Source organism: Parasteatoda tepidariorum, chromosome 3 (assembly GCF_043381705.1).
Source record: "Parasteatoda tepidariorum isolate YZ-2023 chromosome 3, CAS_Ptep_4.0, whole genome shotgun sequence".
Taxonomy (NCBI): Eukaryota; Metazoa; Arthropoda; class Arachnida; order Araneae; family Theridiidae; genus Parasteatoda; species Parasteatoda tepidariorum.
The window spans coordinates 44,321,672-44,337,006 of NC_092206.1; the positions used below are offsets into that span (position 1 = coordinate 44,321,672).

At 26.0% G+C, this 15,335-nt stretch overlaps 1 protein-coding gene across 1 annotated transcript in view; it reads left to right on the forward strand.

The window, feature by feature from the left end:
- Nucleotides 1-14,363, forward strand: part of LOC107445254 (transport and Golgi organization protein 1) — a 36,318-nt gene extending 21,955 nt beyond the window's left edge. The window contains exons 11-24 of the mRNA XM_016059607.3: nt 9-80; nt 764-900; nt 1,659-1,749; nt 2,314-2,383; nt 2,503-2,543; nt 5,393-5,483; nt 6,870-7,008; nt 8,715-8,816; nt 8,903-8,963; nt 10,152-10,187; nt 10,405-10,472; nt 10,589-10,665; nt 11,500-12,039; nt 13,816-14,363. Coding sequence (XP_015915093.1) covers nt 9-80; nt 764-900; nt 1,659-1,749; nt 2,314-2,383; nt 2,503-2,543; nt 5,393-5,483; nt 6,870-7,008; nt 8,715-8,816; nt 8,903-8,963; nt 10,152-10,187; nt 10,405-10,472; nt 10,589-10,665; nt 11,500-12,039; nt 13,816-13,904 — 1,614 coding nt within the window. The 3' untranslated portion in view covers nt 13,905-14,363. The remainder of the gene's footprint in view (nt 1-8; nt 81-763; nt 901-1,658; nt 1,750-2,313; nt 2,384-2,502; nt 2,544-5,392; nt 5,484-6,869; nt 7,009-8,714; nt 8,817-8,902; nt 8,964-10,151; nt 10,188-10,404; nt 10,473-10,588; nt 10,666-11,499; nt 12,040-13,815) is intronic.
- The last annotated feature ends 972 nt before the right edge of the window (nt 14,364-15,335 follow it).

Below are 15,335 nucleotides of genomic sequence, written 5' to 3' on the forward strand. Positions count from 1 at the left end.
TTCCTTAGAAAGGGGAAGTTGAAAATAGAGCACTGGAATTTGAAGAAACATTAGTTATGCTCAGAGAGTCATTGCAAGAAGTTAGTAAGAAAGAAATCTGTTTAATTCTTAAACAATATACCATATTTTTTCGATGTAAAAATATTACAAAATAGAATTTTGATTTGGTTTAACTATTTAGGGTTTTATCTCTCATGCATTCTTAAGTTATGTAAATCAAATGTTTAACATTTATCTTTTGTGTATTTTATAATGAAGCCTTTATATTAGTAGACTATTCAATTAGTATCTTAGTAATCACATTTTATTAGCAGAAAATTTAGCACAATTTAATGTTGCTTTTTCAAAAATTAAAAAAAAAAAAAAATATATGTCACAACATGACTAAAAATTAAAGACACTTTTTATCTTTTTCATTTTTTTTTCATTATTGTCAATCCTTACATTATGTTTTAATGTATAGCAAATCATTAGAACTGTATTATTTAAAAATATGTTTGTGATGTGCATTATTTCTTCATAGTTTTTTCGCTTTTCTCTTGATTAGTACTCTTTTAATGTTGATTTTAGATGCTCTTAACTTTAATTGTATTATTTTCTTATTTGTTCATTTGAATTTATTCAATCAAAGAAATATGTTAGAAAAGGTTTTATTTAATTTATATTTATATATTAGTTATTTTTAATTGATATTTAGTTTAGTCTCACATATCTAAAGTTTTTTTCATATCTTTTTATGACTTTTGTTTTTTAAATTTTTTAGAAAGAAGTGGAATTACAAAATTTGCTTGCAGAAAAATCAGAATATCGTCAAGCCAACGAAATTTATGAAGAGAAAGTTAGCCTGCTCCAAAAAAATTGCAACCAGCTTTTACAAGAAGCTGAAGTCTGGAATTTAAGGTTTAAATTTTATTATAATGTAATGTAGTTTCTGAAAATTATATTAATCTATGTTCTTTGAAATTGTCTGTGAGTTATTGAAAATATGCATGGTATTAATTGTTACCTGTAAACTTAGGTAATCAAAAAAAAAAGTTAGTGCAATGTCTTTCAATGAGAAATAATGCTATAACATTTCATGCGAATGCATTTTATTTAACAAAATAATTTCCATTACCTTATCAATATATAAGCTTTTAACTCTCACATTTGTAAAAGTTTTTGTTTCTAAGGCCAAAACATTCTAATTGTGGCTAGTATGACTTCGTCAAAATAGTTACATTTGAAAAATAATTATTTACCGCCCCAAAACCGGTAATGGCCTGATTGTAAAGAGGATGTAGTAAATGATATTTGTTGTACAAAAAATTTTGATTTAATATTTTTTTTGGTTTATGTAAAAGTCAAAATATCACTAATTTGATTGTCTTTAACAAATTTTTTTTTTGGTTGTCTGTTTAATTTATCAAAAATAGATACATTATATCTTTATCATTCATCAGTATTATATCTTTATCATTCATGGACTGATTGTAAAGAAGATGTTGTAAATGATATTTGTTGTACAACAAATTTTGGTTTAATATTTTTTTGGTTCATGTAAAAGTCAAAATATCACAAAATAAGTAAATATCATTCATTTGGTTGTCTGCTTATTTTAATAAAAATATATACATTATATCTTTATCATTCATGTTGTTTATTTCTATCCCAAATAGAGTAAATGAGTTAAATGAAAAGCTAAGTCTGGAAACACAAAAAAATGAAGAGGCAGAGAAATCACTGCAAGAGAAAATCACTGAAATTGAAGTAAGCGTATTATATCAATACTCTTGCTTTAGAATTAAATGAACAAATAAAAATATCAAGAAATACAGTAATTTATACGAAAACTGTTTTTTTTTTCGTTAAAAAAATTTGAAGTATGTTTATCTGATTAAATAACAGTTGCTTGTGCAAAAATGAAAACATTAAAAGTAATTTCTAACAACATGTGAAAAACTAAAAAGTTTCAAATTGTTAAATTATTTCCTAAGTTCCATTTTATAATCATAAAATACCCTTTTCTTTGTATTTGTTTGAAAAATTTGCTATTTGCAGCAAAAGTCAGAATTGGGCTAGAAATGATTGAGTTTTAAAACTTTTTTTAGATTGGTTTTCTGTTTAAGATATAGCTGAAACTTCTTATGTGTTATTTAATGTGTTCAATTGTCGTCACTGGATGTAATACTAAAATTGTCCTTACTAATTAGTTGATATATTCATATTAGTTACATAATGGGAAAAAAATCAAAACTGAAACTTATTGTGTTTTTTAAATTTTTTGATAATCCACTGTAACATCTAAATTGGTTTACCTTATTTTTGTTATAGTCTTTATCTGAAGCAGTTCAGCTTTTCAAAACTTTTGAAGAAATAGGTGGGGATAGTGAAGAATGCAAAAGTGAGTCACTAATTTTATTTTATTTCACATTTTCCATTTCTATTTTTTGTTGTAGGAAACAAAAATGTGATGTATATGGTAAATAACTGAATGTTAGTTACATAATTTTTCTCTTTTAGCTAGCGAAGAGAAACTGAAATACTTAAAAAATTCTACTCATGTAAGTTGAATCCTTTCTTGCTTAATTTGTTATATTTGTTGCCTCTTTCTATTATGTTTAACTACTATATTTGTTTCCTGAAGTTATGAAACTAAAGTACATTTCAAAATCAAGAGTTATATTTGTTATAACTATAGATACTGTTTTTTGACAAATTTTCCCATTGTTTTTAATGAAGATGTTTTGTATAAATATTGATTTCATTGTGTCTACAAATATTTTTCTTTGCATCCTTCCATTAAACTATCTTATTAAATTCCTTTAAAATTGCAATTTTATAATTTAATAATAAATTTTGTTTCTTTTAAAGCTTATATAACTATTTTAAAAGATCTTAAAAATTGTTTAGTTAACTAAAATTTTAAATTTTTTTTTTTACTTAATAAAATAATTATTTATTTATATTTTGTATTTTTTTCTTATATTAATATAAGAAGGTTTAGTAATATGTATTTATTTTCATAATGTGAATTTTTATTTAAATCTATAAATTATGTTTTTAATGTTATCAATTTGTTTGTTTTTGAGTACTTCTCTTTAAATCATGATTTGGTTGGGACAGCTCATGAGTATGCAAATGATAAAAAGTAAACTTTTTTCGATTGTTAAAATCTTTAAATTAATTATATTGTTTCAATTTTCGTTGAGATCAAGAACTCGAGATAGTTTTTCTAATATATTAGAACTTTTTTAGATAAAAAAAACATTTTTCTGCTATAATCCTCTTAACTGTTCTAGAATTCTTAAATTTGGGAGTGTTTTGAAGAATTTTAATACCAATTGTTAATTTATTTGAAATTAATATATTTTTTTAGTCAAAAAATCAGGACTCAGCATGAGTCACTTTTATCACTTAATGTCACAATCTTAAAAAAAGTTTACTTTTATTTACTATTTTAAAGGCTTATCTTACTTTTTTTATTTCCATTTTGCTATTTTTTTTTTTTTTTTAGTTGGGAAAAATGAATGAATGTTTAGTATGTATTTTTTTAATGGCAGTTAATTAAGATGTGATTTAGTTATATTTTATTTCTATAGCAAAAAATGTTTCTTAATCAATTTTTCTTTAATTTGTATATTTTTAAGGTTATTAAGATATTAACACTTACTGTTTCTAATTTAGTCACTATTTATCACTTTTTAACTTCACCACTTTATCTACAATGACCTGTGCTGAGCCCTGAGAAATTAACTTTAAACTAAAAAAAAAATAAGCTGCTAAAGTTTTATTTATTTTTTATTTTTATAATAAATAAAAATTGATCAAATGTGTGTTATGACAAATGTACAAAAAGTGGAAAGAAAAATGTTTGAAGATTCTTGAAGTAATTCTAAAGTAAATGACCTTTTATGGGGAAAGGAAACTAATTTTAAGTTTTGAAATGATAAATTTAACTCATTTAAAGTTTTGCTAAGATATGCAGTATGCAACTTAATAAATGTTTAAAACTTTAAAGCTTAAATTTTATAAATATGTATGTTTACTAAAAGTTGAATATTGGGTTACTTATTGATTTCATCTATTTTTATTTGCATCTGTCATCTTGATAAAGCTGGAGCTGCATATTTATTTAACACATGGCTCTTAAAAATTGACTAATAGTTATTTGAATCGCTGAGTTTAAAATTAAAAAATCATGATCTTTTATCTTCTCGTAGTTAATAAAAGTTTTTTTTTAGTTAAACCCTACTTTCTTTGTATAATATAATTGATAGAAAGTAAGTCATTAAGTTTGATTGCTAATCTCGTGATTACGGTATGTCTTTACGTTATCTTGTTGTCTCACATTCAATCATTTTTTTAATTTCTGTTCAGTAGTCGCCACAAATTTGTTTTCTCTCACCTTCTATCACTTTATGCTTTTATTCTTTCTTAATTTAGACTGCTCAACTAACAAGGAAGTGTAATTTACAAAATTTGTGGCTAAAATGTATCTATATGTACAAAATTCTAAAATGATGCAAACTTTAAATATGTAAGGTATGTAAATATGTAAGATAGACCAAAAAGAAAAAAAAAAACAATTTTACAGTCAAACCTGATATCATGAACTCTTAAGAATGAGACCCAAATTTCGTAATATCAAAAATTCAGGTTACAGTAAAATTGTTTTAAGTTTTGAAAATTGTATAAAATATATTTACTTCTAAAAACAGTTACTTCAAACAATGTCAGTATCTTTGCTTCCTAATTTGATGTTACAATTTGTTAAAATCTCTTTCATAATTTTTCGCTTCTAATATATTTCTTTATGCTATAAACTATTTTATTATTTCTGATTTTTCCTAATTCAGAAACTGCAAAATTATTGCTTTCAGTAACTAAGCATCAATTTCTTTCAGATTTATTAAATTAGCAAGTTCTTTCTAATCTTATGGTCTAATATTCTCATCTGTACACAAATCTTCTCTAGAAATGGATGATTCAGACAATTTTTTTTTCAATCTGTTGTGCGATTTCTTTTTTATTAGGACTTCATGAAGAGTCAAGAATTATAGTTCAAGAAAGCATTTTAAATTCTTTAAAAATGAGGAAAAAATTATCTGAATAATTATAAATATTTCGTGAAATCAAGAGATAACAAGAAATGTATTTGATTAAAGGAAGTTTCTTCTTTTATCAGCATAGCAAATACAGGAGGAATTCAGTATTTTTCGTATCAGGGAAAAAGTTTGGCTATCGAAATTTGTGCTATTAAAAATTTGTGTCGTCAAAGTTTGTGATATTAAGGTACAACTGTATTTGTAGATTTTTTTTGATTTTTCTAATTTTATTACATGTAATTTTTTTATATCTTGCATTGTATATTTCGTAAACAATTGTTTAACCGCAAACAAAATATTTTTAGAATTTAATGAAATTACAAAAACAAGAGGAAGAAAACAGACTATTATCTGAGAGATTAACTGAAGCCAAAAATAGACTACTTGATATAGAAGGTAATTATTATTATTATTTTTTAAGTTTATGCCATAAGTATTATAGTTCTGAAATAATAATGCATAAATAAGTAACATTTTTAGTTAAAAATTAAAGTGTTGTAAATTTAATCAACATTTTAAAGTTCAAGAAATGATTGGTTCTACAGAAAGAAAAAGGTTAACTTTCAGTAAGAAATGTTAGTTGGTGTGAATTTTATTTTTTCATGATGATACTTATCCCTTTCACCTGAATGGGATCAGATCCATGAGTTTGTTCACCTTAAATACTTCCAAAATAGGGTCTCATTTAAAGGTTTACAGAAGGAGACGCTTCGAAGGAAACATATTACAAAGTGGCTTCCACTTTACAACGCTTGGGGCAAACTGGGAATGTCTTAGCATGATAGGAAAATCTGAGGGTTTCTAAATGTGCAGTAGACAGTTGAGTTAAAATGGTTCAGTGTAGTGTATCATTAACATGGTCACTATTATTTTCTGAAAAAAAGTGCACAGTTCATTCAATTAAAATATTTATATATATATTATTATTGTTAATGTAGTATGGCACCTAATTTTTCCTGTAATAGTTTATTTCTTTACTTGCGACCTTGTTGCTGTAGCACATAGAGAGTTACATATGTATGCGTCAATGTTTCATTCTGTAAATATGTTATATATGTTTGACACTAATTATTTGATTTTTAATTGTGTTTATAAGGAAATATAAATGTATCAGTATTCTTGTTTTAACAAATTTAATTTAAATAAATTTTGACAAGCTTCACATTTCAATAGTTTAACACATTTATAGCAGACCTGCAATTTATCTTAATGCATTTACAAGTGTTGGCTAAAAGTGAATTGAATGTCTGCTTACATCACTTCAATTGATATTTCCATATTGCTTGGGAAACACTTCTTTAAAGACGGTAAAAGTTGGATGGTATGATGTGTATTGATTAAATTAGGTGTAGTTTAGGAGATTATACATTAACTCTTGTGTTATTAAACTTCACATTTAACTCAATCCAATCTTACTTTTTAGTTAATAACTATCATCTTAATATCATTATTTTCTTTATTGATATGCCCAAAGTTATTAAAAATTTAAATGGAAATTTTTCCATTTATTAATGTTATACAAAGATGCATGTGGTTGCTGTAAAAAAAGTTTTGATAGTATTACATGTTTCATTTTACTGCTACCACAAAATTATGGTTTAATTGTATTTGGTACAATTAGTGTTTAATTTGAAATTATTTTAAAGTAAAACTGTGAACAAAGCAATTATACAATCCTTATTTTTAAAGAATTTTTATTATATTTATATAAATTTATAACAAGTTGTGTTTCCCATTTTGATAAATTTTTGCATGAAGTACATATGGAATATTATTTTGCAGTTTCTATATTGGATGTCAAATCTGAAAACGATAAATTGAAGGTTAATTATAATCAAGCACTTCAAGATAAAGCTGAAGCACAAACAAAGCTGGAAGTTTTGACTAATTATTTTAAAGATAAAGAGATTCAATTGCAGAAGTAACTATAATTTATAAAGTTTTATAATTATGTAAATATTTGTGTTATTAGTTAGTACACTACACAAGTTTTTAAAATGTTCATTTTATTACTTCCAAGCTTAGATAACTCTAATTTGGATAATGTCTGAAATTTTTTGTTCAGTTTTCCATAAAATAAGGTAAATAAATTGTTTCTGAAACAGTAAAAATGCAAAGGTATATTCTTTCTGCATTTATTGAAAAGTCATCCAAAGCCTGTCTATAAGCTTGTAATTTAATCACCCTTGAAAAAGGACCTGGACAGACCATTTCAGCTGGAGAATTAATTTCACTGAGGGTTGAAAGGCCAGTTTTCCTGAAAGTGCGGCTTTTCTTTGCGGCTATTTTATATTTTAGTGTCACGTGTGCTTCTTGTGAATTAATTAATGCAGTTGTAGCATTTTTTTGGCTTGCGATTTAAGTGTTGTTTCATGCCCTCTCTGCTGTGTGAAAAGTCATTAATGTTAGATAAAAAAGTTTTGGTTATAAAGATTGTTTAAAAATAAAACTTAAGTAAGATAATGATAAAATTCCATGAAATTTGGAATGCTATTTAAAATATTTAAATAACAAATACAAAATGTTCAACTACTAAAATGGCACTGATAAAATAGAAAGAGAATGAAACACATGCTGTGACTTTAAGATTTCATACAAAAAGCAAACAAAAATATTAGCCCTTTTTTAAGTGATGGATTTAGATAAACAATGTTTGACGCAATTAGAAAAAGGTAGCAATAATATAATATTTTGTTGAGAATATATATCATCTGCTTTTGAAAAGCAATATCCATTCTTGTTAATAAATACTTTAAAAATTAACAGTTCATTCAGTGGTTGTTTTCTATTTATGTATGAAAAGTACAATATTCTTAATTTCTATCAAAGTATCTTTTCTTCTACAAATTCGAATTTCAATTCTTCAAATGCAATAACTCAAAAATTATAAAGAGTTTAGTATATAAAGAAATTTTTTTTTGACTATGGCTTTTTTATTTTTTAAATTCATGATATTTTAATGTTAACTCATGAGTTCACCTCCATTAGGATACTGCCTGGATTTTTCCACGCTCCGAAAACATGTTTTCCCTTTTTCTATAAAGAAACTGTGTTTGACTTGCTTTTATATGTTTTGAATATTTATATGTTTTAGTTTATATGAATTTATATGTTTTAGTTTATATGAATTTATATGTTGCTAGTTTCCAAACTTAAACTATCGAACTATTTTTTTTTCCTGTTTATCAGTTGTTTTAGTTTTGTTTTTAACTGTTTTCCCCATATAATTTATTATTGATTAAAACCAGTTTTGTTTTTCTTTCTTGCCAATCTATTTGCTAAAATTTGTTATAACATACAAAATAGAATAACTATGTTACCTTGGGTTATATTTTATTCGAAATTAAGCTTATAAAATTAATAACTTTACTTGCACAGAAAAGTATCAAAATATATTTTTTCGAATGATTAATTGCAGTTAAATGAAAAACATACAATATTAATTTTTAGCTTGAGTAATGTTAGTGTAGCATTCATGGTTTAAAAAAGCTGTACATGCTGTAGACAATTTAATGCAGATTATCAAATGAAACATTTATAATTAATGCTTCTAGAAAGATGCAATTTACTATACTCTTATTCATCAATAGACAGACAAAATGATGCTTCATGTAAATCTTTCTTTAGGCAACTTGGAGTACAGGAAGCTGTTCGGCAAAGAACTGAGGAAGATGCTACTTCAGCTGAACGAAGGATATGTTTGATTGAACAAGAAAATGCAAGTTATAAGTATGTTTACATTTGTATATCTTTCACTTCCATGTTGTTTGATTTTTATGAAAGAATTAAAACTTAAATTTTGTGTTATAAATAAGGTACCAAGTTGCTAGTATGAAACAAGAAATTGAAGAGACTGAACGAAATCTAAAGAGTCAAGTAAGCATGTTTATTTATTAATCATTCTCTCTATAATAAATTTTAGTCTTTGACTTCTAGATTTTATTATGCCAACTATTATGATTTATCCATAATTATTAAATTTCAATATTAAGATTGCGATCGTATTAGTGAGTAATAAAAATTATGGTTCTTTAGAATTTCCATGGTATGTTTAAAAAGAAATTCCCCCCTTAACTGTCAAGGCTTATGAAATTTTATTGTTACAACTAATCTACAATAATTTTTACTGCTTCTTAAACAATTCTAAAAACAATATATGACAAACAAAAACAATATAAAAAAAAGCAAAGAACTCTTATCTTTTCCCTTTCCAACAAGCTATTCTGAAACTTAATGTTCTCTCCTATAAAAAGTCTTACTTTTTTTAAAAAAATTAATTGTAAATTCATGCATAATTTTGTTATCATATACTTAAATAGAATTAAATTGTAAATATACCATTAAATTGCACTAATTTAAATTTTGTAATTGCTAACTGTATATATTTCTGTGTTATTCTAAGTTCTGATTCGTGAATGTTGATAGCTAGTTTGGAAAGCACCTCTGTTATTATCATATTATTTTTATGAAGCATCTAAAACATTATGTAATTGTAAATATTGCAGCTTTGTTAGGTTGACCAAGCTGCATTTACATTAGGTTTCAGATGCTTAATGAAATTAATTATTGTATCCTGATCAAACGTTTTGTATTCCTGATCAAACTATAGCAAGTAATACATGATGAACACCAGTTCCTGTTTCCTTTCAGCCATTTCAGTAAACTACTGTCTTAAGTTCAAATAAAATCAAGCCTTGACTCCTAATGAATGATCCTTTCTAGTGTTGTTGATGCTTAATTAAATTAAAATAACACCTGAACTGTGGCATAAATGTGTAGGAGAAAATATTTTTTGACAACACCATATATTTACAAAAAAAAGAGAAAAAATCATACATTTTAAAACTTTTCATGTAAAAAATGACAGTCAATAAAAGAACTTAATTTTGCCACTGTTCCATTGATTTAACAGATCTCTTCATTTCAATCATGGTTACAAGGAAATAGTTCATGTGCATGAATAAAAATGGTGCGCTTGTCAGTTTTCCAATATCACCGATTACTGTTAAGTGATATAAAATTTTTCCACTTATTTATAATTAATGTCAATATATTTTCTTACAGATTTCTTTGCATGAAAAGAAAGCTCATGAAAATTGGGTAAGAAATTTTGTATGTGATTTGTAAAATTAAAATTATATCATGAATGCTTCAATTTTTATATCTAAGTGGTCTTAAAGAATTTTCTTAACTTATTTATTAAGAATTTATTTGTAATTTAAAACATAAAGCACTATTTTTTATCTGTTACATTTAGTTTTAAAATTAGCTGATGATTATTTGAGATTAAAAAACATTTTAAAATTTTTTAACACAGTTAGCAGCAAGAACAGCAGAAAGAAAATTGGAAGACACAAAACAGGAAGTAACACAGTTAAGACAAAGGTATATACTTAGTATAAATTTCTGGTTATATTTTCATGTTAGCCAGTTTACTATCATTCTATGGAATAGGTTTAATGTGACCCCACTAATTATAAACTTTTAAATATTTTTTATAGATTAACCTTGCTTGAACGAGAACAAGAGAATTGGTCCAATTCTACCAGAGATGAAATAATAAGACCTGTACCAAAAAGTAAGGTTTTGTTTTAAATTTATTTTATTCTGTTTTTAATTCTGTCTCTATTTTGTAAATTTAAATATTTTGAAAATCTTTTTTTTCTTGTCTTCAAGTATTTATAGTTATATACTTGAAGGAATATATATAGTTTAAATGTCATATTCTAGAAAATATTCTTTATCTACTGAAATTGCAAGAGTAAGATAACTGTCAAATGCTTTCCTGATTATCCCAAATTATCTTTTATACATTGCAATCAATTATTATCCTGCAAAAACGTTGACATGATTTGTTTGATTTTGTTTTTTATTTGGTGAAGGAAAATATTTTGCTTTGTCTAGCATTTTGTTAAGTTTATGTTTGATAGCTGTCAAAGTTGTATGAAAATTGAGGAAGAGAAGTGAAGTTACTTATCAATGATTAGAGTAGATGGTATTACAGAAATAATTGAGTTTATCCAACTGTTCGTTAACCCAATCACTGGGGATACATTGACATTTTATTATATGCATGCATATTGGGTCTTCTACAATTTGACTCTTGTACAGTATGTTCAGAGAGCTAGAAGAAAAAAATGCTAGCTTTTTGGTTTTAAACCTACAATGAAGCAGAGCAGTGTATGCTACTAGTTAAAAACAAACTGTCCTTTTTTTTCCTTCTTATTTGCGGCTGGTTTTATAATGGGATAAATGCTTGAGCAGTTGTGGTTCATACGTTTGACTTGCAATTTAAGAAATTATATGAAGTGGCCTCTTATTCATTATTTAGTGATAAAAAATTAATTTGGTCATCAATGAGGATTATTTTATGTTGGATGAGTTATTAATATTTTTATAAATATTTTTGCAGGAATTAGCAACATGAATGACGATTCTGTGAATACGCAAGACTCAAACAGTTCGTTAGAACTCAGATCAAATCTATTTCCACCACCACCACCTATGATGCTACCCCCTGATAGGCCACTGCCACCTTTACCTCCATTACCACCCTTTTTACGACCATTTGATCCACCACCTCCATTTGAGTCATTACCTCCATTTCAACCTCAACCTTGGAATATGCCACCTCCTGATGCTGTCTCAAATTCGGACTTTAGAATGACTCCTTCAGATTATGGTAGAGGTCGTGAATCCACGCCGCCGAGAGGACGAAATTCTGCTGTTGTGGATGGAGACTTAGGACCGAGGCAATCTAGTCCTATTACAGATTTGAAGAACTCTAGAAATTCAACTCCACCACATTTGTTACCCGATTTTCACGATATTCCTCCTCACCCATCTAGACCTTTCTATCCTCCTCCAATGGGGCCACGCACAAGATATCCTATGCCCCCTAGATTTCCACCAACAAATTTTAGAAGAGAATATCCTGGTCAAAGAAGGATAGGTTAGTAACATTCTTCAAAATAATGATTTTTCACTTAACCATTTTTATTTTTTTCTTACATTTATTTTCATCATTTTTGTCATATTTTTATAGATGTATAGAAATAATCACACACCTCAGATAAGTTTTTAAATGTAAATGTGTTGTAAAACTTTTTATTTCATAAATTGATATAGTTTAAGATCAGATGATAGCAATTTTAATATTTCAGTGTAGCTTATTAGGGGATTATTCCCTAATGATTTTTTTAAAGTTTTAGCAGTAAAACTGAGGTTTTTAGTTTTACTTTTTATTTTCAGTTTTTTACTTATATTACTTTTATTTAAATTTTATGTTACTAACATTCAATACTTTCAAGATAACTTGGAACATTTAGTAAAGCTATGTTTTTGAATTGTTAATCTATTACTGTTATGATATATCAATCCTCTTGTTAAAAGTTTAAAAATCTTTCTATATAGTTATTATTATGTAGTATTAAATTTGATACTTCCTCTTTACAGAGCAGTATAAAGAAAAAAACATTATTAGTTAATAAATTTGCTTAAAGCTTAAAGACAAATTTGTCAAAAGATCGTCTTCTGTCTTATTGCATGGCATTGATGGACAGCACTTTGCACAAATATGTGTGTCAAAACTTCAGACATTGGAACTTCTTCATTATTCTCTATATTTACTAGACCCAGCACACACTGTCTACTACTTCTTTCTTTAGACAACTTTTTATTCCAAAAATGATGCAAAACTGGCCTTCCAAGATTTTATTGATTTGCGACCGGCACAGTTTTATCCCACTGGTGACTTACATATTGCAGAGAAAATATGGGTACATACTTTGATAAATGAAATTATTCATTATATCCATAAGCTACTAACCAACTTAATATTTTTTTTTTTCAAATTTCATATTTGAAGACTTAATAAAACTTTTGTTTAAAAAAAAAACTTTCAATTTAAATTTACTTTTTGGTTTAGAAGAATAAATAGCAATTCAATCAAAAATTGTTTTTCTGTTAACTAGTTTTATGATTGTGTTTATTGTTACATTTTTCTGCAGCAATCATTTATAAAATTAATTTGTGATATTCTTAGAAATATTTATAAATACACCACAGGCTATTGAAATTGCTACACTTATAAGTGCAGCAATTTTAATGACTATTAGTGAAGACTTTATTTCTTCTGTAATCCGGAGATAATTTCAAATGGTTACAATTAACAATAAGTTAAGAAATAATTAATTAATGTAATGTTTGAGTGCAGGTTAGATATTTTTTAAAGGCATAACAACATTTTGAAAGTTATGCCTATAAAAATTTTGTTCAAAATATTGAGAAGAGAAAGATCTCTAAGTTTTTTTTTTTAATGTTTCAACTATCGGTTTAAAGCTTTAAACTGCTTTGTAATCTACAGCTTTTGCTTCTGGGTGCGTGCAATGTACACTACTTGGGTTACACTGCTACCATTGATTTAAAATCTGCATGCCACAATACAAAATGTGCTTTTTGTTACAAATCCACATCCTTTGTTGACATACACTTTTTGATTCTAAAATGGCGGTTAGAGAAAAAAAATTATACTTCTTCACATTTCAATGGAAGAATATTTTTGTACAATTAAAAATGAATTTGCTTGAAGTTTCAAAATTTATTTTTTTGGATGATGTAACTTATTTATTTAATTTCATTTTAGGTTTTTGTTAATTTAAATTTTATTTTGCACACCTGTTAAAACTTTCAAATCTCATTGAATATTTAAGTAGTAATTTATTTTCAGATAATCAAGAAGAAAATAGTTCAACCTATGGATCGCAAAATGCACCCGTGCCTCCAGATGATTGGCATAATTCAAACACTAGAGTTTAATATGAAGCGAAATCTGTGATTTAGTATTTATTTAAGATGTAAATAAAATTAGATATGAATTTTAAGAAGCAGGACATTTTAAATTAAGATTATTTGAATCAATGGTCATATGTCAATCTAGAAGATTAGTTTCCTGCTTTAAAGTTTTTGAAAAAAAGAATTAAGTTTGCATCTTGGGATTGTATGTACTTAATTATTTTAATAACTGTTTTGGTGAAGTTTTGAATTAAATGAGACAATTTGATATGAATTTTATGTTTTGAAAAACATATATATTGTATAATACTGAACTTGTCGTGTTAATGTTGTATTCATGAAGAAAAAGAATAATTGGAATAGTATTTAATAGTTCTTTTCCTTCATATTATTTTATAATCAGTGATTATGTATTGTATATATAGAAGATTGCAAAATCGAAACTGATGTTACTTTGATTTGAAATAAATCTTTTTCAATTCCTTTTAGTCTTATATTGATATATATATATTCTAAAGCAGGGGTCTCCTACTTTTTGTGCCTTACAACACATTCTAGAATACCAGTTGGACTCACTGTAACTAATGTTACATGTTTTAGATATCATGAAGATTTTTCTATTTGATTTCGCATCAACCTAGTCTTCATGAAATGTCAACTTCTCTAGTTAATCATTAAATCTTAAGGAAAGCAAGAGGCATTTTTCACAGGTATGTCTTATTATATCCATATTTGATATGATTTAAATACTTCCTTGGGTTATAATTATCTATTTTAAACATAAATTTTTTTACTTTGCTTATTAGAACTATCATGAGGAGGTAGATAGAATTGAATAAAAGTAATTTTTTACAAACTAACTCTCTTTCGAGTAATGAAATCAGTGATAAATTTCCTCAACAATATGTTCTAAAAATTATAAAATAACTTACATGAACACTTAAAATTTACTAAAATATGAGGAGAGGATTTATAAAATCTTTTGCAGTTAAATGAGTTTTTAAAGATCAGCAGAATCTAACTAGATGTCACACATCAATACAAATGTAATAAATTACATCTGACAATAATAAAGATCATTAGGGCACTTCAGATAAATATTAAACTGAAAGGTGAGCCAAGTATTATTAAATAAATATCAAACTTTTTTGTTATGAACGGGTTCATTTAGTAGTGATGAAATTTTGCTAACCTCAACACAATATTCCAAATAAAATATATATAGTGCAAGTAGAAATTCTGTGACAAAACAGTTAATCCCTAGGCAACAAGGATATACAGGGGTTGGACAAAATAATGGGAACTTATATACTAACTCACATTTTTCATATCTCTAAAGAAATACTTGGATAATTATTTAAAACTTGATATATTTTCAAGGCATTCAAATCTGACTTTAAAAAAAATGTTTTCTGCGCAGTACGGAAGGATAATTTCAAAGTTTTAACAAACATT